Source organism: Heloderma suspectum, chromosome 5 (assembly GCF_057233095.1).
Source record: "Heloderma suspectum isolate Gila_16-S chromosome 5, 16-S_ref, whole genome shotgun sequence".
Classification (NCBI taxonomy): Eukaryota; Metazoa; Chordata; class Lepidosauria; order Squamata; family Helodermatidae; genus Heloderma; species Heloderma suspectum.
The window spans coordinates 7,231,686-7,257,839 of record NC_139462.1 but is presented as its reverse complement, the minus strand read 5'-3'; the positions used below and the strand labels follow the sequence as shown (position 1 = coordinate 7,257,839).

The 26,154-nt window shown below is 43.7% G+C and overlaps 1 protein-coding gene and 1 long non-coding RNA gene across 13 annotated transcripts in view; one reads left to right on the top strand and one right to left on the bottom strand.

The window, feature by feature from the left end:
• LOC146343561 (uncharacterized) overlaps nucleotides 1–22,405 on the top strand; it is a 50,426-nt gene extending 28,021 nt beyond the window's left edge. The window contains exons 2-4 of one of the 7 annotated variants that reach the window (XR_014791935.1): nucleotides 868–15,470; nucleotides 15,583–17,316; nucleotides 22,008–22,405. This is a non-coding gene — a long non-coding RNA (uncharacterized LOC146343561). Of the gene's footprint in view, nucleotides 1–867; nucleotides 15,471–15,582; nucleotides 20,072–22,007 lie in introns of those variants that run through there. The other 6 variants (XR_014791938.1, XR_014791941.1, XR_014791936.1 and 3 more) reach the window with 6 other exon arrangements.
• ALMS1 (ALMS1 centrosome and basal body associated protein) overlaps nucleotides 1–26,154 on the bottom strand; it is a 127,341-nt gene that overhangs the window by 50,197 nt on the left and 50,990 nt on the right. For all 6 annotated transcript variants that reach the window (XR_014791934.1, XM_084855299.1, XM_084855298.1 and 3 more), the window contains exons 5-9: nucleotides 22,178–24,437; nucleotides 17,018–17,177; nucleotides 15,241–16,635; nucleotides 13,649–13,779; nucleotides 337–2,101 (exon numbers count right to left, since the gene is read on the bottom strand). Coding sequence is in view for 5 of the 6 variants with exons in the window: in XM_084855299.1 (XP_084711425.1) it covers nucleotides 337–2,101; nucleotides 13,649–13,779; nucleotides 15,241–16,635; nucleotides 17,018–17,177; nucleotides 22,178–24,437 (5,711 nt within the window). In the remaining variant the exon portion in view is untranslated. The remainder of the gene's footprint in view (nucleotides 1–336; nucleotides 2,102–13,648; nucleotides 13,780–15,240; nucleotides 16,636–17,017; nucleotides 17,178–22,177; nucleotides 24,438–26,154) is intronic.

The window sequence follows — 26,154 nt, the reverse complement described above, 5'->3', positions numbered from 1 at the left end:
ACAATAACAACAGGGATTTGGGTAGGATGAAAGCTCCTGAAAGGCTTTGTGCACACCAGTAAGTGATGAACAGATTAGAAGTAGTTACTTAGGATTCACAAAGTATATTCACTCCTTGATATTCACATAGCTTGTTACCCATTTAAAATAATGGAATGGCCAAGCTTAGTTCTTCCCTCCCTCAAAAAGGAAACTTTTAAGTCTAGATAGGCAGCCATCAGCATTTACAATTTTATCTAAGCCCACCATGACTTCTGCAAGCTGTCATCATAAATGTCTTGCCCTACCCATCCATTGGTGTGGGTCTTCAGATCAAAGAGGAATAAGATTTCTTACCAGCCTGTCTGTTCAAAATGGAGACCGGTTTCACAGCAGGAGTTGTGATACTAAGGATTTCATGACTCTTCTGATGAGGTCTCAGAGCATCCATATCACCATTGTCAGCGCTAACAAATATCTCTGCAGAATAGGTTGTCTTTTCAGGGCTTTCCATTGTTATTTGAGTGATGGCATCTGATGACATCCTTTCTGTTTGAGAAGAAGCTGTGGTCTTTAAGTTATCTTCTAGACACTGTCCACCTGAAGCCAAAACTCTAGTGCTTCCTTGATTTGTTACTGGAAAATTCTGTCTGCTTTCCAGTGGCTCCTGACTTTGATGTGGGGTTAGTTTTGCTACAACTGGAAAATGGGAGTGCCTAAAGTGAGAATCTGTAGTGTATGGTACTCTTGGGAAGTATGAAGAATCTTGGGTCTTTGGAGGAAATTCTAGGGTTTTTAATTTAGAGGTAGTGTCTAACAAAAGATTTGGATCACTTAAAGTTGCTGGCTGAGGGCTAGTCCTAAACCCATCAACTCGTCTCATTTCAGCTGTAGCATCCACTGGACTTGCAAGATCCAAATCTATACGCTTTGGAGATAGAGTAATATGGACACCAGACAAGGCTTTCCTGGTTGGTGATGGAAATACTGGTATGATTGCTGAAATGTGGTCAGGGGGAGAAGAAGGTAATAGACTGCTGCTCCCAATGTCCATGTCTCTGACCTTGCATAAATATGAATCAGAAGTAAATTTACTCTCTTTGATCAACTTACTCTCTTTTCCATTAGGAAAAAGTGGTTTAGGGGTACAGACAGAGGTACTGATACCATCCTGGAGGCAAGCATCATCCATCTTTTGTGGAGGTGGGTCTATGGAAAGGGGCCTGTCAGTTATAATTTCTTCTGGGTTAGATTTGTTATCATAAACGTCACCTAAAGGCTTGTCATATCTTCTGAGCCTGGTAAGAATTTGTGAAGAAGCCTGTGTTTCTTCATGGTTCTCTGTAATAAAGTGGCTCTTTTGCTCAACACAACTGGTTTGGGATTTCTCCACAGATGTAGTACCCTTTTCTTGATGAGATTCATCGTTGTGGACAACTGTGGTCACATGCTGATGGTTATCTCTGCCTGAAGAAACTCCAACACTCTTATCTGGTATACGAAAGGTTGTTGGACTTGCCAAAGCATAGGGTTTATGAGCTTCCAGCTGCTGCTTACTAGCATTCAGTTTTTCATTGCTAATAGATTGGGGTTCCAAAGGTATCAGATCACAAGGAATGGCTTCAGAAATGCCAGTGCAGGGCACACGAGAAGGAGAAGATGACCTTTTACGGGATGCAAAAGTGATGGAAGTAATTTGCTTGCCAGCTTCCATAGGAGAGTTGCCCACAGTCAACTTTGTCTGGGCCGACACATTCACTTCCTCCGCTACAGCTGATGCAGATGCCCCTGTCAGCCCCCTTAGATAAGTGTCTGTGACATTACACAGGGGAACACGAAAATTGTGTCTGGAATCCAAGAGATTATCAGACTGTGTTTGAAGCTTGTTGCAAGTATGACTTTGGACACTGTTCAAGGACTTAATCTCTGGGGCACAGTCAGTTCCAGACACTGGTCTAGCCTGAATTGCATTTATCTCTGGAAACTCAACTAGTTGGAAATTTTGTGTCTGTATGCCCTTCTGCAGCTCATTATCGCTTGGAATTTTTGAGAGTCCTGTATCTGGCTTCAGAACTGGAAACTGGCTAGAAATTCTTTCATAGCCATTTCCCCACAACTGATCCTGTTAAAAATCAAAGAGAAACAGAAGTATCATAATATATTTTTTTTAATATTACAGCTACCCTAAAGCAGAACTGGAGCTCTGCACACTAATCTAAGTAATTTCAATACTTTAGCATCCATAATGGATGGTGGAAGTGGGGTGGGGAAGTTGAAATAAATTAATCTTAAGACTCCCTAAGACTGCCAGACTAGTAAGTCCAAAGCTGTCTTTGTGCCGTGTGAAGTTTCCCAATCTGAACCATCTCCAATAAATTTTAAGTATTTAACTGTGAGAAAAAGAAGATAAGTAGATAAAACTCTTGTGGGAATCAGGCCAATTTGGTTGCAGACCCTTTCCCTAAAAAGGCACATCATATCAAGACGTCACCACAGACAGAGACAGGCAAGGTGGAACCAGATACCTTGGTTTAGTGCTATACATATATTAGGAATGGAGCCCAAATGTAAATGTTAAGAAGATACCAATACCCTTCCATGTTGCCTACCACCACTTATGAGAAGTAAGACTGGGTATTTATTTTTATTTTAATCATTTATATCCCAGGTTTAAAAATAACGGTTTTTAAGGTTTCTTGTGGAGTTCAAAAGTAACAATAGACCATTAAAACCATATATCAAGCAATTAGCACACATCAGCAAAAACTCTAAAGAGCCAGCAGAGAAATAGTAAAATCAGTCATAAATATGGAATAAAACAGTTTTCAGAGCCCATCTAAACATTCCTTACACTATTCCAGTAGAACGGAATTCATGAAAGGGCTAATATGTCTCATGCACGAGGTAGGTTGAAGTTTTGACAATAAGGAGAATAAAAATTATTTAATAGTTTTATTACATGTCAGTTAAAGATGACATTTAGTTCTACATTTTCTACTAAGAAAATGAAATCTACATGACTGCATTCTACTGTCAAGTCAACTAACTGGTATCTCCCCCCCCCGCCCCCCCCCAACTCTCCTTTTCTCATTAAATGGTGTGCTTTAATTTTATTTTTGTATGGGGGAAGTTGACAGCTCCTACTAACACAGAATTTCTCAGAAAGTACAAACATATTTAGGGTCTCTTTCTGATGTATTTTTGTCCCCAAAACAGTGTTTTTGGAAGTATTCTCATGAAGGTGCATACATGAAAAACCAAGCCATAACTGGTCATTCCCACAGATTTTTTTTCAGAGATACTCCCACAAGCAGGAGCTGGAAGAAATCTAGCATCCAGCTCATATAATATAAAAACAAAACCCAAGATGGATGACCGAGAAGACACGATGCCTAGATCAAAGGTAAGCAAAATTCCTACCAAGTTGTATATGCTAGCGCTCTCATATGGCCAAGGAAAAAAAAGCCTTCATACAACCTTCTCTGAACTCGAGTGTGTGCATACAAAAGGGGGGGGGGGATCAAGAACAGAGAACACAGGTATCAGGTTTTGCTGCAGAAGCACATAGAGCATTCACAGAAGCAGGTAATTTCTAATCTAGATCTGAAGGAAGTTTCAAACAGCTCCGGTATCACCCAGTTTAATTTACTCACTGAAATGCCCATCTAAATAATGCATGGGCAAATATAGCACTGTAAGGTTTTAAATCCACTGGGCTTTCTTGTTAATGAAAAATCGAAAACATAACGTGCAAAGTTCACAGCTAAACTGAAGTAAATGTACTTTTGGGCACACTAGGTCTGAGGATTGTCATTTTCAAAAAAAATCTTCAGCTTAATATAGTTAACATCAAGCCTTATATTAACCAGAGAGAGATAATACCGAAGCTGCCAATATTCCTTTGGAGGTAACAATGTTGTAACCTTGAAGAGCTATCCTCTAGTTTACCTGATCAAGTAAATGCAACTTATCTGGTACAAAGAAAAAGGAGCCTCTTTCACAAAGAAAGGCTAGAGCTTCGTTTTTGTGAACCACCCGGAGAGCTTCGGCTATTGGGCAGTATAGAAATGAAATGAAAAAATAAAAATAAAAAATAGAGTAGAATATATATTCGTAGAGCAAAGATCACACAGCAAACAGACAGTAAACAAGAAACCTCTCATTTAGATGCATGCAGAAAATTTAGCATCAGCACCCTCCACTTCCTTCGTGCAGTGGAAACTGCTTGCTAGCACTTGGAGAAAAACAGATAGTATTCAGGTGCATTACTCAAAGCTTCAAACATGCTGGAAATCCACACTCCAGTCATCTCACCCCCGTGTTAGCACCCGAAGCAGAGTCATTGTTATTTTATGCTGGAAACAGACAAGACAAACAGGTACAAAATCAATAGGCATTTATATCTCTGTGTTACTCAAGAGCATAAAACAGAGATGCTGTCTGCCTTAAGGAGTGGTTCAACAGACAAGGTCTACCCGCGAAACCCAAGAAGTACGGTCACTTCTTCCTATACATGTTTACTTAAATCATGGGTAGGTTTGAAGATGCCTGGATGATGTGTATGCTTGTAACTTTTGAAAAAAATCAGACAAAAGGTGTCAAAAGTGTTTTAGAAAATCTCAGAGAAGCATGCCTGAGATGTATAATGAAAGGTCAAGAGATCTAATAAGGCTGTCACACATTTTGAGACTAACACAGCACGAGTGACCCTTAAAACGCTTACAGAGATGCAGTTTGTTCTGGGCAGCCTCTTGAGATTATCCTGTTTCCCCCAAGAGGATATCAATATCGGGGACTGTCCTGTTTACTCTGTTGTTGTTGTTTATTCGTTCAGTCGCTTCCAACTCTTCGTGACTTCATGGACCAGCCCACGCCAGAGCTTCCTGTCGGCCGTCGCCACCCCCTGCTCTCCCAAGGTTGAGCCCATCACCACCAGAATATCATCCATCCATCTTGCCCTTGGTCGGCCCCTCTTCCTTTTGCCTTCCACTTTCCCTAGCATCAGCATCTTCTCCAGGGTGTCCTGTCTTCTCATGATGTGGCCAAAGTACTTCAGTTTTGCCTTTAAGATCATTCCCTCAAGTGAGCAGTCTGGCTTTATTTCCTGGAGTATGGACTGGTTTGATCTTCTTGCAGTCCAAAGCACTCTCTAGTATTTCACAGTAATAGGACTTCCCAGACAGGACAGATTAGCATTCCAATGACATGTTGGAATGCTGACAGTACTCACAGGGCAGCCTCCAGACCAGCTTCTCAGATTCATCTTGCTGTGTAAGAATTTGGCAGCAAGGCAAACTGTATTAGAAAGATGCCAGTCAGGGAAGTCTACATGGGCTACTTTAGCAAATGCAGCCTACACCATATTCCTTTATCTCCAACTCTCCTGTACAGATGCTAGCGAGGGCTTTATACAATTGTGACCTCACTATCTCCTATCTGACAGTCAAGTTGGAAGTCCTAATCAAAACTCTTGGTATTCAAAACTACGGCCTCTCCTGGACAGAGATAGCTTGGCCACAGTGGTACAGGCATTAGTAACGTCAAGACAGGATTACTGCAATGCACTCTATGTGGGGCTGCCCTTGAGGCTGCTCCGGAAGCTGGAGCTAGTGCAGAACGCAGCAGCTCGACTGTTGTCGGGAGCTGCCCCTTTTCAGCATGTAACTCCTTTGCTGAGGGAACGGCACTGGCTGCCTATCCACTACCAGGCCAGGTTCAAGGTGTACTTTGTATTAGTGTACAAAGCCCTAAGAACTTGGGACCAGGATACCCAAGGGAGCACCTTCTCCCTTACCAACCTGCCTGGTCTCTGAGGTCATCAGAGGGCGCGCTCCTGGTAGTTCCACATGGACCTATGGTCCAACTGGAGTCCACCAGAAGAGCCTTCAGTGTGTGACCGCCTTTCCTTGGAGCTTCCTGCCCCCGGAGGTCAGGCAGGCACCAACACTGTGTTGTTTCCGGGGCCTCCTGAAAACAGCACTGTTCCAGGAGGCATTCCTTAATTGACCAGACAGTTTCTACTGGCATTCTGTTTTTTAAAAAAGCATGATTTTAAGGTGGTGTTTTAATCTTTTTATTCTTTTACTGTTTTATCTTTTGTGTTCACCACTCCAAAATCTGTTTCGGTATACAAATATTGGAAGGAAGGAAGGAAGGAAGGAAGGAAGGAAGGAAGGAAGGAAGGAAGGAAGCTTCTGTGAAAGGAGATATAAAGGTCTTGAGAGACTTGAAAGGAGACTTGGTAAGTGCAGAAAGGACTATATGCAAGCTTGAGGTAAGGAAGCAGCCGACTGTAGGTGGACTAATGAGGGATACACCTTGAAGAAACTGCTTTAGATGGGAATGAGTGCTGAGGGTGCATGGCCCAGTTCTGAAAGAACAGATGAACTGTCTGAAGTCTGCCTACAAAGTTTCAGTTGCATTTCTAGGCTGTTTGTTAGAACACTCGGGGTTCTTTAATGCCTGCCATGTTGTAGTCGTGACCGTTGTGTCTGCACCTATCAGAGAAGGCTCTCCAGGATGTCTCATAAATAGCCACAGAGGCTTTTCTGGGTGAGAGCAGGGATTGGAAAGTTTGGTACTTACTGTGAAGTTCCATTCTGATTTGGTGCCCAGGAAACATCCATCATGGGTTAACACCTTCCAACACCAAGGACAGGCAAGGATCATGTAACCAGCCTTTTTGCCTCAGTTCTGGCCTCCGTGGCTCCTCCAAGCCAATTCTTTACTAGCTGAGCATTTAAGACACAGTTGTTGGTGGCCCCCCTCTGAACCCTCTCCAGCTTGTCTGCATCCTTCTTAAAGTGCAGTGCCCAGAACTGGACACAGTACTCCAGATGAGGCCTAACCAGTGCTGAGTAGAGGGGAACTAGTACTTCCCGGGATTTGGAAGCTATGCTTCTATTAATGCAGCCCAAAAGAGCATTTGCCTTTTTTGCAGCCACATCACATTGTTAGCTCATATTCAGCTTGTGATCGACAACAATTCCAAGTTCCTTCTCGCTTGTAGCGTTGTTGAGCCAAGTATCCCCAATCTTGTAACTGTGCATTTGGTTTCATTTCCTAGGTGCAGAACTTGGCATTATCCCTATTAAATTTCATTCTGTTGTTTTCTGCCCAGTGCTCCAGTCTATCAAGATCACTTTGAATTTTGTTTCTATCTTCCAAAGTATTGGCTATCCTGCCCAATTTTGTGTCATCTGCAAATTTGTTCAGCATTCCCTGCACCTCTTCCTCCAAGTCATTAATAAAAATGTTGAAGAGCACTGGGCCCAGGACTGAGCCCTGCGGTACCTCCCTCGTTACCTCTCCCCAGTTTGAGAAGATTCTATTGATAAGCACTCTTTGAGTCCGATTCTGCAGCCAACTGTGGATCCACCGGATAGTTGTTTCATCTAGCCCACTTTGAGCTAGTTTGCTCATCAGGATATCATGGGGTGCTTTGCTGAAGTCGAGGTATATTATGTCCACAGCATTCCCAGTCCACAAGGGAGGTTACCTGATCCAAAAATGAGATCAGATTCGTCTGGCAGGATTTGTTCTTGACAAATCCATGTTGGCTTCGATTATGCTTTATAATCTGCTCCAGACTTTTCCCAGGGATTGATGTCAGACTGACTGGTCTGTAGTTCCCAGGTTCTTCCTTTTTGCCCTTTTTGAAGATAGGGACAACATTAGCCCTCCTCCAGTCATCTGGCACTTCACCCGTCCTCCATGATTTCTCAAAGATAATGGACAGTGGTTCTGAGAGTTCTTCTGCCAGTTCCTTTATTACTCTAGGGTGCAGTTCATCTGGCCGTGGAGATCTGAACTCATTCAAAGTAATGAGGTGTTCCTATGCCTATCAATCTCAATCTGCAATCCTGCCCCTTCAGCCTGTACTTCGCCTTTGCCAGGGGGGTCATAGACCCTCTTTGGGGAGAAGACTGAGCCAGAGTAGGAATTGAGCACTTCTGCCTTTTCTTTGTCATCTGTTATCATTTTGCCATCCTTATTTAATAGCTGAACCACCATTTCTTTCCTCTGTCTTTTACTCTGCACGTATCTGAGGAAAGCCTTTTTGTTGCTTTTAGCATCCCTCACTAACCTCAGCTCATTCTCAGCTTTAGCCTTCCTGACACCATCCCTGCAATTCTGTGCTACCCGCCTGTACTCTTCCTTTGTTGCTTGGCCTGCCTTCCACTTCCCATATGTGTACTTCTTTGTTTTCAGGTCATCTCTAAGCTTTTTGTGAAGCCACATTGGCTTCTTCTGTTGTCTTCCACCTTTTTTTCTTGTTGGAATTGTTTGTGATTGTGCCTTGAGAATTTCCTTTTTTAAAAACTCCCACCCATCTTGCACTCCTTTTCTCATTAGAAATGGCTTGAGCCACCTGCCAGGGTAGCATAGGAAGCTTTCTGCCCTAAGGATGTTGGATATAAGGAAACAAATAAGGAATCAGAACCTCTGAATTCCTCAGTCCTCTTAAGGTAGATTTTGATGGCCCTTCTAACATCTAATATTTGCCAGACCCGCTCAGAGGGGTGAGAAGGAGGAGGAAAGAACTGTTTCTTGCACCCTGTGAAAGAGAGCGTTAATTTTGAGCATGAAGGAGGGATCCAAACCGAGTGTGATTGAGTCCTTACTGAATGTACAGAGGTGGTCTCTTATGGAGAGAGTAGATAACTCTGAAACTCTCCTGGCAGATGTTATGGCTACAAGAAAGAAAACCTTAGGGAAAAGGAAACATAGAGACATAGTTCTAAGGGGCTCAAAGGGTGGAGAGGTGACAGCTGAAAGAACTACATGCAGGTTCTGTGTAGGGAAGTGGTGTACAACTGGAGGGCAGATCAGCAACAAGTTGATCTAGATGCAGCCTTTGGGGTACAGATGCCACACTGGGCCTTGTGTGAGAAGGTCGGGGTGCCAATGAAAGGAACCAGAGGTCTAACTGTGCCAGTCACAGGCTCTGGGAGAACCACGGTCTCCAAGGCCAGAATGGCGCTATGAGTACTACAGTTGCCTGTTCCTCTTGGATCTTCCTAAGGTTCCTGGCCAGAAGTGGAAACGGCAGGAATGTGTGGAGTCTTCCCCTGATCCAGGGGAGTGGAGAGTGTCTGTGACTTCTGCTGCTTGAGCTAGGTGCCTGGAGAAGAAGCGAGGTAGTTAATTGTTGAGGGGAGAGTTGAAAAGGTCCAACTGCAGCAGGCCAAAGTGACAGCAAAGTCTCTGAAATGCTGTCAGACTGAGAGTCCACTTGCCTGGGTTGAGTCATTGTTGACTTAGAAAGCCAGATTCCATATTGAGGGTCCCCTGGATGTACTGTGCTGTGATGGACAAGATACTGTGCTCTCCCCAGAGGAGGAAGAAAGAGACCTCCTTGTGTAGATATTTGGACTGCATTCCTCCCTGACGATTTATGAGGGCTAAGGCCATGGTACTGTCTGTTCTGACTAGGAAATGAGCATGACTGGTGTGTTGGACAAAGTGTTTGATGGCAAGGTGAACTGTTTGTAACACCAACCAGTTGATACCGTGGTGTTTTACCTTGGGAGGCCAGGTTTCCTGAGTCGGGCAACTCTGGCAGTGAGCCCCCCACCCCTCCAGGCTGACATCTGTTGTCACAATGGTGCAATGGGGTTCTTGAATGGGTGTGCCCTTGGCTATGTTCTGCAGCGTTCTCCACCAGAAGATGTTCTGACTGATTGAGGCAGAGTGACTTTGATGTGACATTTGTGGATTTCAAACTGAAAGAGAAGTAGCCATTGCAGGGGATGTAACCTGACCCATGGTATGATCCTTAAGCAGGATATCACGAGACCCAGTGCTTAAGCAAGGATCACGAGATCTGCTGAGCAAGCTTGAAGGAGAGACTTTGCTACCTGGTGGATGTTGGATATAATGTCTGAGGCCAAGGAGTTTATTCCCTTGGAGGTATTTAAAACTGCTCCCAAGTGGATTATGATCAGGAAGGTTGGAGATGGCTGTTTTGGAAGTTTATCAAGAAACTGTGGTCTTGGTGACAAGACAGGGTGATCTGCATGGGCCTTTGTCAGTGATGGGGATCTCAAAAAGAGGTCATCCAGCTGGGTAAATGTGAATGGCCTTGAGTTTCAGGTGAGCTTCCACTGGCTTGCATTAGCTTGGAAAATACTTGTGGCACTGATGCCAGGCCAAAGGGCATTGCTCTGTACTGAAAATGGTGCCCCTTGTAGGAGAGTGATGGGGACATGGAGGTATGCTCCTCCTCCATAAGACCTACTGATGATAGGAAACCTCCCAAATATAGAGCCTCCTTGATGGGCTGGAGGGTCTCCAGCTTACATTTGCAGTATGCCACAAACTTGTTGACACACTTCAAATCCAGGATGGCATGCTACAACTGTCCCTTCTTGGGGAACAGGAAGAGAATAGTGTAGTGTTCGGGAGATGGGTCAGGTTCTATGGCCCCTATCTCATGGAGGTGAGCAACTGGAGGAGGAAGGTGCTCGGTTGGAGAACCTCCTTTCAACCTTCTTAGATGACGGAGGCATGGCCATCTTCTTGTGCTTGGTTTCCATTAAAGCATTCTTAAGAGCCTCTTCTCTGAAAAGGCATGGTCCTGCAACCAGAACCGTAGCTAGGTTTCCCTTGCAATAAGCATGCATGTTAATGCTTTCAAACACAGCGGACATCTTGCCACTGTGGTTACTCCAAAGATCATAGAAACCTGTGTGTCATCTAATATGAAAGTGTATGTTTTGCATAACTGAGAAAGGCTCCAAAGCAAGAAGAAGCTATCTCCTTATTGTTGATAATATCTTCAACCCACAAGAGAGTAGCTCAGGAGAAAAAGGAAGCTGTAGAGGAAGCTCCAAGGCAGTAGCGTCATGAGCTTTTTTCAGCACTACTTTAATACATTTTTCACTAGGTTCCTTATGGGGGTAATCTCTGTCCTTAGGATTTATGACTCGCAAAAGTACGGATGCCTTGGGGGCATCAACTAGGGGAGCATCAACTAGGGGAGCCTTAAGTTCTTCCATAACCTTCTGGGATAAAGAGTAGTATTTTTGTGCTATGTTAGAGGCCCTTTTATCTTGGCAGGGGGCCTTCCATTCAGCTTTAAGGCATCTCACAGTTAGCTGGCTTGGGTTCTAGAAACAATGCTTCACTTTTAGAAAGCTGCTTAGTAGGTTCCTGACAGGAATGAATGTCCAGGGAGGCCATAGTTTTAGATGGGATAGGAAGAAAATCATCACTGTTAAATAATCTTACATTGAAAAGTTCCTCTACTGTCTCCTGATCTGACCCATAGACCTACTGCTGCATCATCCAGTTCCAGGAGCATTCTGCCTCGATCTGCCTGTGTTTGCTGCACTGCGAGATGATCAGCAGTTGCAATGGTGGCTTCAGCAGGGCGCAGGCACTGGCTAGGCCTAGACACTACAGGCCCTCCAGTAAAATCCTCACTGTCAGAAGCAGAGGCGACCAGCAGCTCCACTAGGTGTTGATGAGGTGGCGCCTTGTGAGCAGCACTTGGGAGTCTGGTCAACTTTGATATGCCTTACCAACCACTCCTTTTCCTTTCCTTTTCTAGGCTTGGAGCTTTTCTTGCTAGGTGGGCCATCTTGTGGCAAAGAAACAGAAGAGCCAGAAAAGGAAAGTGAAATTTTTTTGCTTGTTTTCTAAAGAGAAAAAGAACAATGATAATGAGAGAAACATGAGCAGAGGGCTGCAGAGGGTGGTCCTGCAGCTAGAGTACTGACAAGTTATGCCAGTGCTGGTTTAGAGCAGGTTTTATGGTCAGTGCAGGAGAGTCCTTCTAGGAGCTCTATCGCCTCAATCTGGTTTTCTTGAAGGGCCAGTGTCCTTTCCCACAATCACTGGCTTCTTCCAGCTGGTGAGGGTCTGGGGAGTGAGAAGTTGGTTGGAAAATATTCCCCAGAGCTTTCCTGCTCACTGAAGGAGTCTGAGATCCACACCTCAGAGTAAGAGGGCAACAGTGCCTTATGGGGACTGAGAAGACAGGGTGTGGAATCCAAGGTGAAGAATCCCATTTGTGAGGGTCCAAGAACTGGTTCTCGCTCCAGCTCAGATTCGCTACCACTAGAAACCTGTCTCAGAGGGCCCTTGGCCTTGGGCTATGACATCTTTATACTTCTTGGTGCAAAATTTGTGTACCTCTGTCTGCAACTGGAGAATCCACTCCAGGGAGAGGAATTTGTAGCCCTGGGGGATGTTTTTCAGTACCCCTAGGTATAGTAGTCTCTCAGTCAGGTGGAGATTACTTTTCTTCTGGTTGAGGAGGAAACCACAGTTCAAAAGGCAGGAAATAATCTCATCTAGGTGTGCTGTCTCCAAGGATGGAAAGTAGAGGAGGCAGCTCCCAGGTTGTGAAAGTGCAGATGATATGCTCCATAGACACAGGCACCCTGATGATCACTGCTGCTGTTGGGAGCTTTTCTGTGTGGCAGATGGACTGGATGTCACAGGGAGCAAGATGGAGAGGGTGACCTGAGCCTGCATGCTGTTGCTCACTGCTTGGCTCCTTCAGAGTAGGCCTGACCAAAGTAGCATCCAAAGGGGAATCAAGGACATGGCTCCTTTGAGAAGGCTAAGGGCAACTAAGGCTGCAGACAAGACTAATGTGCTTGGTCATCTGTGCTTTGGTTTTCAGACTTTCAGGCTATCTTTTTGCCAGTCACAAACCATAGAGGAGCAGGAAAAAAGATTAGGCAAAAAGGAGAAAATAAATAAGTTCTTGGGGCTTTTTTCGTAAAAGAAAAAGATAAAGCAAAGAGATAGTTCTGTCCTGAGTGAAAAGGAGGGACCACTTGGCAAGGAGGAGCCTGGGATCATGGATAATAGGAAAAACCCTGTGGTTTTTTTCCTGGGGAGTAGAATGAGTTAACACATTGTTGGATGCCTTCCTAATACCAATGGTGAGAATTGCAATACATGTTCTAATTATATATACTAATGTACTAATTATATGTACTAATTACATATAATTATATAATTACATACAAGTCTGCATTTCAAGCAAATCAAATTTAAAAATCATACATACATTCATAGAAACATACGTGTGTGTCTGTGTGAGTGGGGGGTGGGGGCATAATTATGCATAGGTCACTAGTAACAGACAATTAGACCAATAACAAGCCCTGCTACCTATGGTACAATCAGCCTGCTAGAATTCAGTCCACAAACATCAGAATCTACTGCCCAATGAAATTCTATAAAGTACAGCTTAATACTAGCTTTGACAAAGGTGAAAACAAAATTAAAGGAAAGTCTGGAGAAAGCATATTATTTGCCTGGATTCTCAAGAGCAGGAGCAGAGATGTAAAAACTGGAAACCATTAATCAAAAAAATATAATAGTGACCATTCATTAAAATGGCCCTTTCTAGCATTTATATTTCCACCTCCCCAAATCTTCATTAAGCTTCATTAAACCTTGGAGGCCAAAAGTCTTTTGGAAGAGTTGACTTTTACACATGCTTCAGAAGCCCGAGAGGAACCACTCCTAATTGCACTGGAGAGCCAAATAATGGCAGGGCTCCTATAAGGAAAGGTAGCCTCCAAGGTATTTGGATAATCAATTCTTTAACTATTTCTCTACAATATTTCCTACGCATTCCAAGCTATGTGGAAATTTCATTAAAATGTCCTAAATCTGTCTACCAGTTTCCCAGGTTCCTTCATACCTTAAGAATTCCAGCTTTCCTGACACTCAGAAGCTGTCCTCTCTTGATCTCATCTATGAGCTGCCGGTCTTCTTCATTTAGGTCAGGCACAGAGTCTGTAGGCTGAGCAGCCGCCTTCAGTTTCACCCAGGCTAGGACACAGATCACAAAAAAACAGAGTAGAAGCTTCTGTTAGCTGCCCTTTCATTTTGATGGATTGGCAGGTGGTGGTCATATTAAGAGAACCACTAGAGATCCAGATATTGACAACAGTGGTTATTGAACTGGGTGGTAGAGAGAAAGACAGGGTGTGCACAATGAGAGTTCAGTGAGATATGTAACAGGTTTGATATTAACATTTTTCATGCTATCCAAGAATTATTTTAGTCCATTTGTTCAGGACAAATTACCTAGACTTTTGTGGAATGGTTTCATTTTCTGAATAGATTCAAATGCAGAATGCCTAATGTATCATTTAATTTTCCAGGGTATCATAAAATACACTTCAAATACTCTTAGTAGCAAATTATCAATATTTCCACTGATTTTGGCAAAATCGTTCCTCTCCTTCCTTCCTTATCCCCTGCCCAAAAAAATCTGGGCAACCTGGGACCACTTCCAAAACTCCTGATTAGATGCAGAGCTGCAACTAAATTTTCTGTCATTTTGTGAATTTAACTGATAACAAGGTCCAATTAGTGGAAATCTTGCATAAACTACTAATTCACAGCTCCTAGAGGTGGTCTTGTGAGGGGTTGGGCTATTTAGGGAGGACTGCAGCAGTCATCTGACCCATTATGCATCCAGACTGGCTCTTATCCCAAGATAAACTGAACACAAAAAAATACTCACTCCATTGTGGGCACAAACTAGATAACTGTTCATATGTACACATGCACTGAAATCACTTCTTGAGCAAGCCCTGTTTTCAGACATCAGAACAGGCTCTTAGCTTACCCATTTTCCATTACTGCTACTCTCCAATGCAAAAAAGTTTGAAATGTGGACTTAAGAGTGACTTTGATTTATTTTTACTTGCCTTCTTGATACTGATCCTGTAGCATTTTTATACTGCTCGTATATATTTAAATGCACCTCTAGGAGAATGAAGGCTAGATTTTTGTAATGAAGGCTATGATTCTTAAGAATCTATCGAGAACTGTAAGATGATGTCATATTGAGCCCAACAGGATCAAAACACCTCCCACACACTCTCAAAGTCCTCAATCTGTCTCTGAACGCTTTTAACACTGCCCCATCTTTCCCTTTCCTTCCCTCAGATATACCTGGTGGCAGCGGCAGCAGCAAGGAGGGAGGGTCTCACTGGAAGCCTCTGTACAAGGCCACCCTCCCTGACCCCTAGAATTGCACTGCAGCAGCATACCTAGGGAACACAGCTTTCCAGGAGGCCTGAACCCTGGATAATTTTTTCTTAGCATCTGTGGTGCCTGGGATACCGTCATAGCAATATTCTAATTACAAGAGTGCAAGCTGCAGTCTTAAGGACTGCAGCGGAAGCTTCTCCCTCATTTAAGTTTGGAGATGAGTTCTACACTCTTACACTTAAACCCAGCAATTATGCATCATGACCCTCCTAAGGTTTAGTCGCTTACCATGTGCTTTTTCTTCTTCTTCCTCAGCACTCCGTAGTATCTCAGTAGCGTGCATCACAGGGCGTTCATCTTCCAGAAGAGTTTTGACACGGGCAGCCAGAGAGTCCAAGCTGCTGCTGTTATCACTCACTTGAGCACCAACATCTACTTTGCTGTAAGCTACAGTGGCTCCAACTGAGACTAGTTTCTGACCACTTCCATCGTGCTCCTTCCCCTCTACACAAGGTGTTGTAAGTATCACAGGACATTCATATTGCAGGAGATTTTTCACTTGGATGCCCAGAGAGTCCACACTGCTGCTATTTTCACTTTCACACCTACTACATGTCTCTTTGCTGCTAGGTTCCTTGGTTTTCTCCAAAACTTGCTGAAAGCTTCCCAAGATGCCATCCAAGGGCTTGACACTAGAAGAGGCCTGGAATCTTCTGAGATCTTTGGTGGTGCACAATTCACTGCCTGCCACAGTATTTATTAAAACATTTTTATTTACCACTCCACTATTACAACCTTCTGGCTCTGATCGCCTTACAGGCTTCACTGTCCTGTGTTCTTCACCTGCTATTTGGGATGTTGGCCTCAGCTCTTCTGGTGAAATGTGCTCATTGCTGCAAAAGTCCATAGCAAGCAAACCTTCCCATTTTAAGCTACCAGTGAAGCTAACAGTTTTGGTAAGCACATTGTCTTCATGAACATTTTGCCTGGTCAGTGTCTCATCCCATGACCATATTCTCTGAACCCCTGGGCTGCTCCCCTTGACTGATCCGGAATCTCCTGAGCCATCCATCTTTTTCATTTGTTTTAATGAGCTGCCCAAGTCTGTGGAGGAGGAGAAGATAGATGAGGCAGATGTAAAGTTTCTGCTTGGAGTTCTAGTTTCTGCCTCTGCCAGAAGTTTTTGAATCTCCTTCAATGTTTTGGACCCTATGAAGGAATCATCTTTTTCTTCTTCAGGAATTACACTTGAAGAATTGGTTTCCTCACTTATGCCCTTTTCATCTTTTTCCTGAGACAAGGAGCTAGAAGATAGCTTCTCTTGACTTACACCACGTTCCATTGAATCAAGTCTGTCTATCAGTATCTGTACACATTTTGTAGGTGTTTCCTCACCAAAATGAAAGTTGGATGGAACTGCTGGGATTACTTGACTCTGTTCTGCTGGCTTGAGAGCAGCTGGAGGCTCAGAACTCCCCTCTGCAGAATGTGGTGTGGGAGCTCGCAGCTCCAACTGATGGCAGGCAGTACTACACTGACTGCGATGGTCTCTGGAAGGCTGCTGGGAGAGCTCTGCAGGCAGTGGAATATCAGGACCAGTATCTGACCCCGCTAGAGCAGGCACACTAAGAGTGGAAGAGTTAAAGCTTGACTGCATAGCATCTATCACAGAATGAGAGTCTCCTGGAAGAAAAAGAAGAATGGTTAGAATTCAAGTATTCCTTGCTAATGTAAATAATGGGCAAGCTTTTGAGATCTCCAGATCTCTTCATCAGGCAAGATGTAATGTCCCAAAAGCTTGCATATTTTTGTGATTATTTCGTTGGCCTAACAAAGGAATTACAGTGATAAAGGTTTTGGAAGTTTTCTTAGCTTTTAATAGTCAGCCAGGTACTGCTGGGAAGCCCACAAGGAAGAGGTGAACGCAACCATCCTCCCCTACAGCAACTGCTTTTCAGAGTTGATTGCATCTGATCCTGGAGGTTCCATTTAACTATCACGGCTAATAGCTGTTGAAAGATCCACCTATTCTCCATTAATGAAGCAGATGCATTTCCCACCATACCTTCTGATAACTGCAAACGTTGTGTTAACATATCAGTGGATGCCTTCAGTGATCTGAGCTCAGTTGGAGACAATTCTATTTCTCTGATTGGTCCTCGGGGCATAAATGGAGTCAGTATAGATGAAGGTGACTGATCGATGCCAAGGTTACGGAGATATACCTGATGCAAGAAGTGAAGAAAATTAATCTGGGAAAGCAGTTAAGACAGACTGGCTTGCTGCAATGTGCAGGCTAAAATTTCACCAGCCAACCGCCACAAGAAGTGCTCAAAAAACACACAGATGGAATTCACTCCCTAGGTGAGTCTTCACAGCAAAGAATGTGGGAATCTGTAAATGCAGACAATTCCGACACTCTGCAGAACTTCAACTTCTTTAGGAAGGAGGGAGGTACTATAAATGGTGTGAAATTTATGCAACTTTCTTTAATAGTTATATATGTCAGATATTAGACACATATACATACACAAAAATGTCCAACCCTTCATGTTCCTTTAAAAACCCAAATAAAACTGACATTCCACATATCCCTCGCCCCACCCACAGTAGGCACACCATGCTTTTCCTTGCCAGAAATACACACACACACACACACACACTTACACAGAACATACATACATATACATACATATATACATATATATACACATATAAATTAGGTGGGACTTAAGCTTTATTTAGAAATGAAGAAGTCACAGAAGAGAAAAATCTATCATATACATATGTATGAAATGCATGGCTTATTCTCCAGTGTCCTGGCACTGATTTACAAGATGAATCCCTCAAAACTAATGTTACAGGCAAGGTGACTAAGGCTGCAATCCTATACACACTTACCTGGGAATTAGCCTAATGGAACTCAATGAGACTTATTTCTATGTCTATATGTATAGGATTGTGCTGTCAATCTCTTCCCAAAGAAGTCAGCCACAGATCTTCAATTCTTAGTAGTGCTGAACCAAAAAATGGGGGGGGGGGGAGAATGTGGGGAAACATTTTTTGAACCATTCTGTATAGCATGACACTTTCTGGTTCAAGAAAAGGTTCTGCAGTGGCTGCTCCCCAGTTATTCCCTAGAGCCAGGCACTCCAATTTGATTAAAAGAGATCCATGTATAAAAGCAGACTTTCCATGCACTTATCATGAACCGGGGGGGCGGGGGGGAGATTGTGTCATGCATTCAAGTGCACACCCCATTAGAAAGCAATACAGTGCAGACAGGTAGCACCCACACCTGGAATTGCATTTCACTGTACATTCAATGAATGCCTTGAGGGGCAATAGCTCAGTGGTAGAGCACATGCTTTGTATGAGAAAGGTCCCAGGTTTGATCCCTGGCCTCTTGAAGTTGGGCTGGGAAAACTCCTGCCTGAAATCCTGGAGAGCCACTGCCCAACAGTGTTGACAGTTCTGGGCTAGAAAGACGAATGGTCTGACTCAATATAAGGCAGCTTCCCAAGTTCCTGCTCCAGCAAGTGGTACGTATGGAAGAATGCCTTCACACCCAGGCTTCCTTGGTTGTATTACAGCAGGGATGGGGCAATTGTGGCCCTCCAGATGTTTTGGCCTACAACTTCCATCCACTCTCACTATTGGCTATGCTGGCTAGGGCTGATGGGAGTTGTAGGCCAAATATTTGGAGGGCTACAAGTTGCTCACCCCTGTATTAGAGCAAGAAGCATAGCGGAGAAGGTGAAAGGAAACATTTCCTCACCTTTGCCCTCCCCCCTCCTCTGTCCTCTACAACCTATTCTCATGGGTCTATACTTCTTGGTAATAATTCTGAAGGTTACATTGCTGAAGCAGAAAACATTTGGCAAAAGGAAAAAAAAAAAGCTAATTATTCTGAGTAATTGTAATAAGTCTCCCAAATCAGCATATAACCCAGCCACCAGCAAAGACAAATATTTACATGACTGCCATCTTGAAGGTAATTCTCTATCACCAAAGACCTATGATTAATAGGTAATAAGGTTAAAGAGGTAGATGGATTGGTCGGAGACGTGCTCATTCAATGTCAACTTGAAAAGAATAGAATATTTATAGTATCTGAAAATATGCTTTGCAAATAATTTTTTGCACCAACTTCTGCTGCTGTTAACAAGTTTCTCCCGTAGAAAACCTAGCTTTTAAGGGGGTCTTATCAGAGAGTTGATTTCTGGTATGGAGTATCATAGAATGCTTGCCTCAAAGGAAGAGACTGAAATGGCACATGCAGCTCTTCAACGCACTGGTCACAAAACGTTAAGTCCCTCATCACTCAGCTTCTGCGTCTCTTGTCAACCTTGTCTCCTCTTACTGTAGTCATAGTTGATTCACGTTTTCTATCCTGCCAGCAGCCTCAGCATTTGCACCCTGTATTCTAAGGGCTGATTCTTCTGTACATTCTTGGCACAGAACAGTCCTTACCACAGGGCTGTGCTACCTCAAGTTCTGTACAGGAGCATTTGCCCGAAACTGCCTTCCCCCTATAGAAACTGTGCAATTGTCATGCCAGAGGGGAAGGCCATTTAAGGCCTTTTATCTGGAGTGCTTAGAGATGTGAAGGACAGGAAAGGACAGGAGGGGAATCGAGAAAAAAAACTGGGTGCAGCTCAATCTTTCCTATAGCTTGATTAGCCTTATAAAATGCCTTATAAAATGATTTTCTTTGAAAGATGGTCAATTAAAATTATGTTAATCACATTTCAGAGATATTTATTTCAGAGATTTTTTTTGTCTCCTAAACATTTATAGCTACTTTTAATGTAACCTTTCTTTTTTAATTACCACAACAGTGAGTTTCTAGTTTACAATTTCATTTTTCCTATTTGCCAAGTGATGAACAATATACTTTAGGCACATTAGAGTACAATGGGATGCAGCCCTATCTCTAAAATGGCTGAGGTAGAACTTTCTCTTTGATGGGCTAGTTTTCTATGTGCAGGAAACTTTATACATTAGGAAAATCATCTCTCAGTCCTCCAGCTGCCATGGTACAGTCCAGCAACAGATACAGTCAGGGCCAGAAATATTGGAACAAGGATAACTGTTTTGGCAGTTGGCCTCTGTACACCACCACATTGAAGTTGAAAGGAAACACACCCAGATGGGAGCGAAGTCAGGACTTTCAGCTGTAAGTCAAGGGGTTTGACAAAAGTGGGGCACTAACCATCTAGGAAGTACAGCCAGTGGCATACACACACACCCATCATTGGTGGCTCATAAGTAATGGAACAAACCAACATCATTTCAAACTTAAGGATCGCCTTTAATACCTGGATGAAAATCCTTTGCAGTCAAAGACTGCCTGAAGTCTGGAACCCATGGACATGACCACATGCTGAGTGTCCTCCCTCAAGTTGCTTTGCCTGGCCTTTACTGCAGTTGCCTTCAACTGCTGCTTGTTTGTGGGTCTTTCTGCCTTCAGTCTTGTCTTCAGTAAGTGAAAAGCATGCTCTATTGGGTTGAGATCAGGTGGCCATTGAAGAACATCCCACTTCTTTGCCTCGAGATACTCTTGGGTAGGTTTTGATGTATGTTTTGGGTCATTATCCATCTGCAATATGAAGCAACGTCCTATCAGTTTGGCAGCATTCAGCTGAATCTGAGCAGAAAGTATAGCTCTATACACTTCAGAATTCATCCTGCTGCTTTTATCAGCAGTCAGGTCATCAATAAACACCTGTGACCCAGTTCCATTGGCAGCCATACATGCCCATGCCATAACACTGCCTCCACCATGTTTGACAGATGATGTGGTATGCTTTGGATCATGAGCTGTTCCTTTCCTTCTCCATACTGTTCTCTTCCCATCATTCTGGTACAAGTTAATCTTGGTTTCATCGGTCCAAAGAATCTTATTCCAGAACTGGGCAGGCTTTTTTTTAGGTGTTTGCTGGCAAAGGCTAATCTGGCGTTTCTGTTCTTGAGCGTTACCAGTGGTTTGCACCTTGTTGTGAAGCCTCTGTATTTACATTCATAAAGCTGTCTCTTCACTGTAGGTGTTGACAATGACATGCCTACCTCCACAAGAGTGTTCTTGACCTGGTTAGATGTTGTGAAAGGGTTCCTCTTCACCATGAGTAGAATTTTGCGGTCATCCACTTTAGTTGTCTTCCGTGGTCTTCCAGGCCTTTTGCTGTTGCTGAGCTTGCCAGTTAATTCCTTCTTTTTCACGATGTTCCAAGCTGTTGTATTGGCCACTCCCACTGTTTTTGCTATCTCTCTGATGGGTTTATTTTGTTTCCTCAGCCTAATGATGGCCTCCTTCACTCACATGGACACCTCTTTGGACCTCATGTTGGGAGTTCCAGTGAACAGCTACCAAATGCAAATGTAACACTTAGAACCACCTCCAGGCCTTTTATCTGCTTGATTGGCCATGGGGTACCTGGAAACAGGCCACACCTGGCCATGCAGCTGCTTGTCAGCCATATGTTCCATTACTTATGAGCCACCAACAATGGGGGTGGGTGTATGCCACTGGCTGTACTTCCTGAATGGTCAGTGCCCCACTTTTGTCAAACCCCTTGACTTACAGCTGAAAGTCCTGACTTCGCTCCCATCTGGGTGTGTTTCCTTTCAACTTCAATGTGGTGGTGTACAGAGGCCAACTGCCAAAACAGTTAACTTTGTTCCAATATTTCTGGTCCTGACTGTATATCATACAAGGCAGACAACTGGGCTATCTCTTCATGAATTTGGTTAGGAGATATTACTTTAAGCTGATGCTTGGTCACCAGAAATGAGTGTGAACTCAAAATCCCGTACTGGCCCTCAAAGAAATAGAACCAGAGCTCAGTAGTAAAGCACATCCTTTAAATGCAAAAGGTCCCAGGTTCAATCCCCAGCAAAAAGGTCTTTAGGCAGCAGGGCCGAGAAAGACCTCTGCCCAAGATCCTGGATTGCTGGTGGTGGTCAGGATAGACAATAGTGGGCTAGATAGGCCAATCGTCTGACTCAGTATAAGGCAGTCTCATACTGTACATCCTTTTTACAATATCTTGCAGAAGTGAAATTTGAAGTGTGGTCAAAAGAAAACAACTCTGCAGATATACATGAGAATTCATGTATGTGTATCACAAACAAATCATAAAGTACTGAATCAGACATACCAGTGGTGACTGCCAATAGCAAAGAGGAACACAATAAAGAAGATTGCAATAGAAAAAGAACTTACTGGTATTCTCTCTTCTATATTTATCTCTCTGTCATCTGGAGTTTGTAGTGCATCTTCCAAACTGCTATGCAGCTTTCCAGAAACAGCTGAAGATCGTCTTGAAGATTGTCTTGAAGAAAGTCTCAAATCGGCACAGCTACCTGCCCCGGAACTAATTATTTGATTCAAGCTATCTGGTGAAACATCTCTAAAATGGTCCATACCAATCTGGTTGGTGCAAAGATGAAAGCCTGGCAACTCTTTGGTATTATCTTGGGAGCCATCAGACTTTTCTTGGCTACCACTGAAAGAGCTGGCTTCATCCCTGAGGAGTTCAGCAACCCTTTCACTGGTAATAAACTGATCTGGATTTGAACTCCTTCCTCTGCCAACATTTTCAGTGGTTTCCTCATCACTGGACACAATGGAGACTAAAACAGCTGTATAACGTTGGAGAAGTGGGTCTTCTATATTAGCAGCATTTTGCTTAACTCCAGAAGCTCCTGAAATACTGCCCTTGTCTTTTGCTGCTTGAAGATCATCCTGGCCTGTTTCATGATCTACTTCAGCCCTTGAAATCTCTCTGCTGATTGCAATCACAGAGTTTTCAGATTGAGACCTGGTAAGTGGTAAACCATGTGGTGAGTTTTTATTGTAAGAGTGCACACTGGCCATGGAGTTTGGCCCACAAAAGGATGCCCCCAGCCCTGCCTTAAGACCAACCTGGCTCTGCTGCTTTAATAAAATGTGGTTTAAGGAATCTGCAATAGCACTGTAGGCCTTCTGCCTGGGAGAAATGCCACTTGAGTCATGTAAAGCCAATGCATCAGACATGCTCTCAGCTGATTGGCTCATGTTCCATGCCCCTACCTTCTCCATGAAGTTAAGAGACGGTAGAGACTGAATCCTACCTTTAAGAGGATGTAGAACTCTGAGAACATCACTATTTTCATGTTTTCCTTCTTGCACACTTTGGAGTGTAAGGGGCTCTTCAGCAGAAGGTACACAAGTGTCATCCACTGGAGGCACACGAAGCCCTTCCACAGAAGGAATGCATGTACTGGCACAAGAACTCTTCGAAATCTCCTCACATAAACAAGAAAGAGAGGCCTGAAGAACAGATTTGACTGGGAATGCCTTAGTAGGACCTTCCTGCTTCAAGCTTCTGGTTGTAAAAATCCCTGGGGTAGAATGATGAATTGGATGAGCCAGATGTCCAACAAGAGATCTCTCATTAAAAGAAGGTGAAACTCCAGTATCTTTGTGCTCTCTTTCTATGCTGAAATCTGAAAGTGTTAGTTCATTTTTGCTCACTCCTGTCTGGATATCCATCATAGTGTTCACTTGCTCACTGCATCTATCACCATGTTCTGCAGCCACAATGACTGGTTGGAGGGGTGCAGAGGCATTAAGTCTACAGTCAGCTAGAGCTGAAACTATCTTTCTTTTTTGTTCTTCAAATATATTTTCAGAAACCTGCTGCATCTGCTGCTTGTTCAGCAAAGGTCTTGGAGATACCCCAGTAATACTGCAAGAGTCACTCAAACCCATCCTATGTCCTTTGGACGACACCAACACCTGTGAGTCACTAGCAGTTTTAAAGGGCCTTCCCTCTGAATCAGAAATCAGCTTCAATGAGTCAAGTTCAGGAATGCTTCTTCCTTCTTGTTGATGTGGTTCTACTAATGTTTCTGGCTCCTTCTCCACCAGAACTACATTCTCTGTTAGCTGGCTCATTTCGTTTTCTTCTGGATCCTTCCCCAAGACACTTTTACAAGAAGAGCTCGCAGAAGATAAGAACCCACAATGCTTCGATAACCCCACTTCTTTCTCTAGCATTTCAAGCAAGATAGGTGCTGGCACACTGCTATCCAAAAGGAATAGATCTTGACCTGAGGCAGATCCCCAAGAATCCTTTGGAGGGAGAGGTGTAGCCAGCTGCTGGTTTAGCAACTTCTGTGAACATAAGACTCCAGAATTCTCATCCTTGGAGCCCAAGGTTTTAGCACCTATATCAAGTTCAGGTGTTTGCTCTTCATCATATTGCTGTTGATCTGTATATATGTGCCCAGAAAGAGAAAGAGGATGCTGGGACAGACAACTACCAAGGCTAGTATGGCTAGGTGCTATGGTGCTGAAAGCCAGGGGGTGCTGAGACAGAGAGAAGCTGTCACTGGAGGAGTCTGAGCCGACTTCTGTGGCTGCCATCCGTACAGCTTCACTCATCTGCAAATGCCCTGAAGTCTCCTCGGAAGTAGATTCAGAAACATCTGGAATCCCTCTGAAAGAGGAAAAAATGCAAACCTGCATTATAGTCTAACAGAGCCCACAGAGATTTCCAGGTCCAACCAAAACATAGTTTAATTTGCTCCTTCAATGAAATATTTTAACAGATACAGTGACAACATACAGGCATGTTATTTTGTTAGGATAGGCTTTTGGCCTTCTAGTGTTTTGCAAGACATGCAGGTGGACCTTTTTGATTTAAGCAACACTAGAAATAATCAAATATAGTTTTCTGAATTTTATGTAGCAAATAAAACCTTGAGTTGCGCTTTGAACAATGCATTATTTAACTTTTTAATTCCACTTTCAGCTTACAAAGTGGTTACATTCACAATTCTTATCCTGTATCCACACAACCAGGAAGTAGGTTGTGGGAAGAGAATGGGGGGGGAGACAGCATATCATAAAACTGGAAGGAACCTTCAGAAGTCACTTAGGGTAGTATCCTATTGTGTCCATGTGCTCATGGGACCTCTTGTGCAATGGGGCTTTTGCAGTTCTAAGAATAACCCAAAATGAGTGAAAACATTCATTTCCAGAACAGGGCAAGTCAGTGGTGTTCACAGAAGGGACCTTAATATCCTGTCCCAATCTAGAAATAAGCATTTCTGGGGTTATTTTTAGAAGCACAAAAGCCCCGTTGAACAAAAAGTGAATACCATGAGCACAACAGAACCAGTGGAGGCAGAGCAGCATTGTTGGACACTGCCCCTTATGATCAGATTCTAGTCCAATACCCTTTCAATACAGGAAATCTTTGTCTAAGGCTAACCCTAAATGACAATCAGAGTCCAGATCTCCCAAATTCAAACTCATTCTATCCATAGCTTTGAGGCATACCTGGTTTTTGTCCTGCTCTAGACTGAGTCCTTGCTCTCTGCAAGCAAACACAGGGAGCAATGCAATCGAATAGACAATTTGGCAAGTAAATGGTCATGCACACAGCTCTCAGTCCAGGGAGGTTTAGGCTAAGGCAAGAGTGGTCAAAATCCAGGCAGAAGTCAGAACACAGGCAGGCAACAAGGATCAGGCAACAGCAGGAGTGTCAAGGCAAGAGGACAAACACAGTACATCAGTCAGATATGTTACTCAGTTCAGAAACAGGGTCAAGAAACAGTCCAGGGTCAGGAGCACGGAGCATCCATCACAAGGCAAGGCACAGGAGACAAAGCAGCGGATACTGGAATTAGCAGAGGCATTCTTTCCAGCAGCTCTCCAGTTACCAGTGAGAGCTGATATAGCTACTAGAACCCCACCCAGTGCTCAGCTGCTTCCTGATAGAGGCTTGTCAGATGTCCTCCTCATGAGGAAGGCCAGACTCATGAGCAGTCCTCTTCAGTAAGTGAGCACTCCTTCGCCTGGCAACCGTCTTATCATGGACCTTAAGGCGTCAGGTCGTTGGGGGCCAGGTGGTGGCTCAGCATCTTCCTCTGATTCAGAAGCTGAACTCTCCACCTCTCTAGGAGGCAGATTCAAAGGCATCACCCCGGAGAGTCCCGGACTGTCCTGGCTAGTGTCTCCTGAGGGGCCAACTGGCTCTGATGGTTCTGGCTCCTCCTCTGAGGATGACTCCAGTGGCATCATGACATCTGGAACCATGACAGTTTTCTCCTAAATCTATGTTGAGCAGGGACCTCAATCCTCCCTATATAGTATACTCTAGGAAGCTGAGCTTCCCAGTATAGACTAGGAAGCCACTCCGAGAGCTCCTT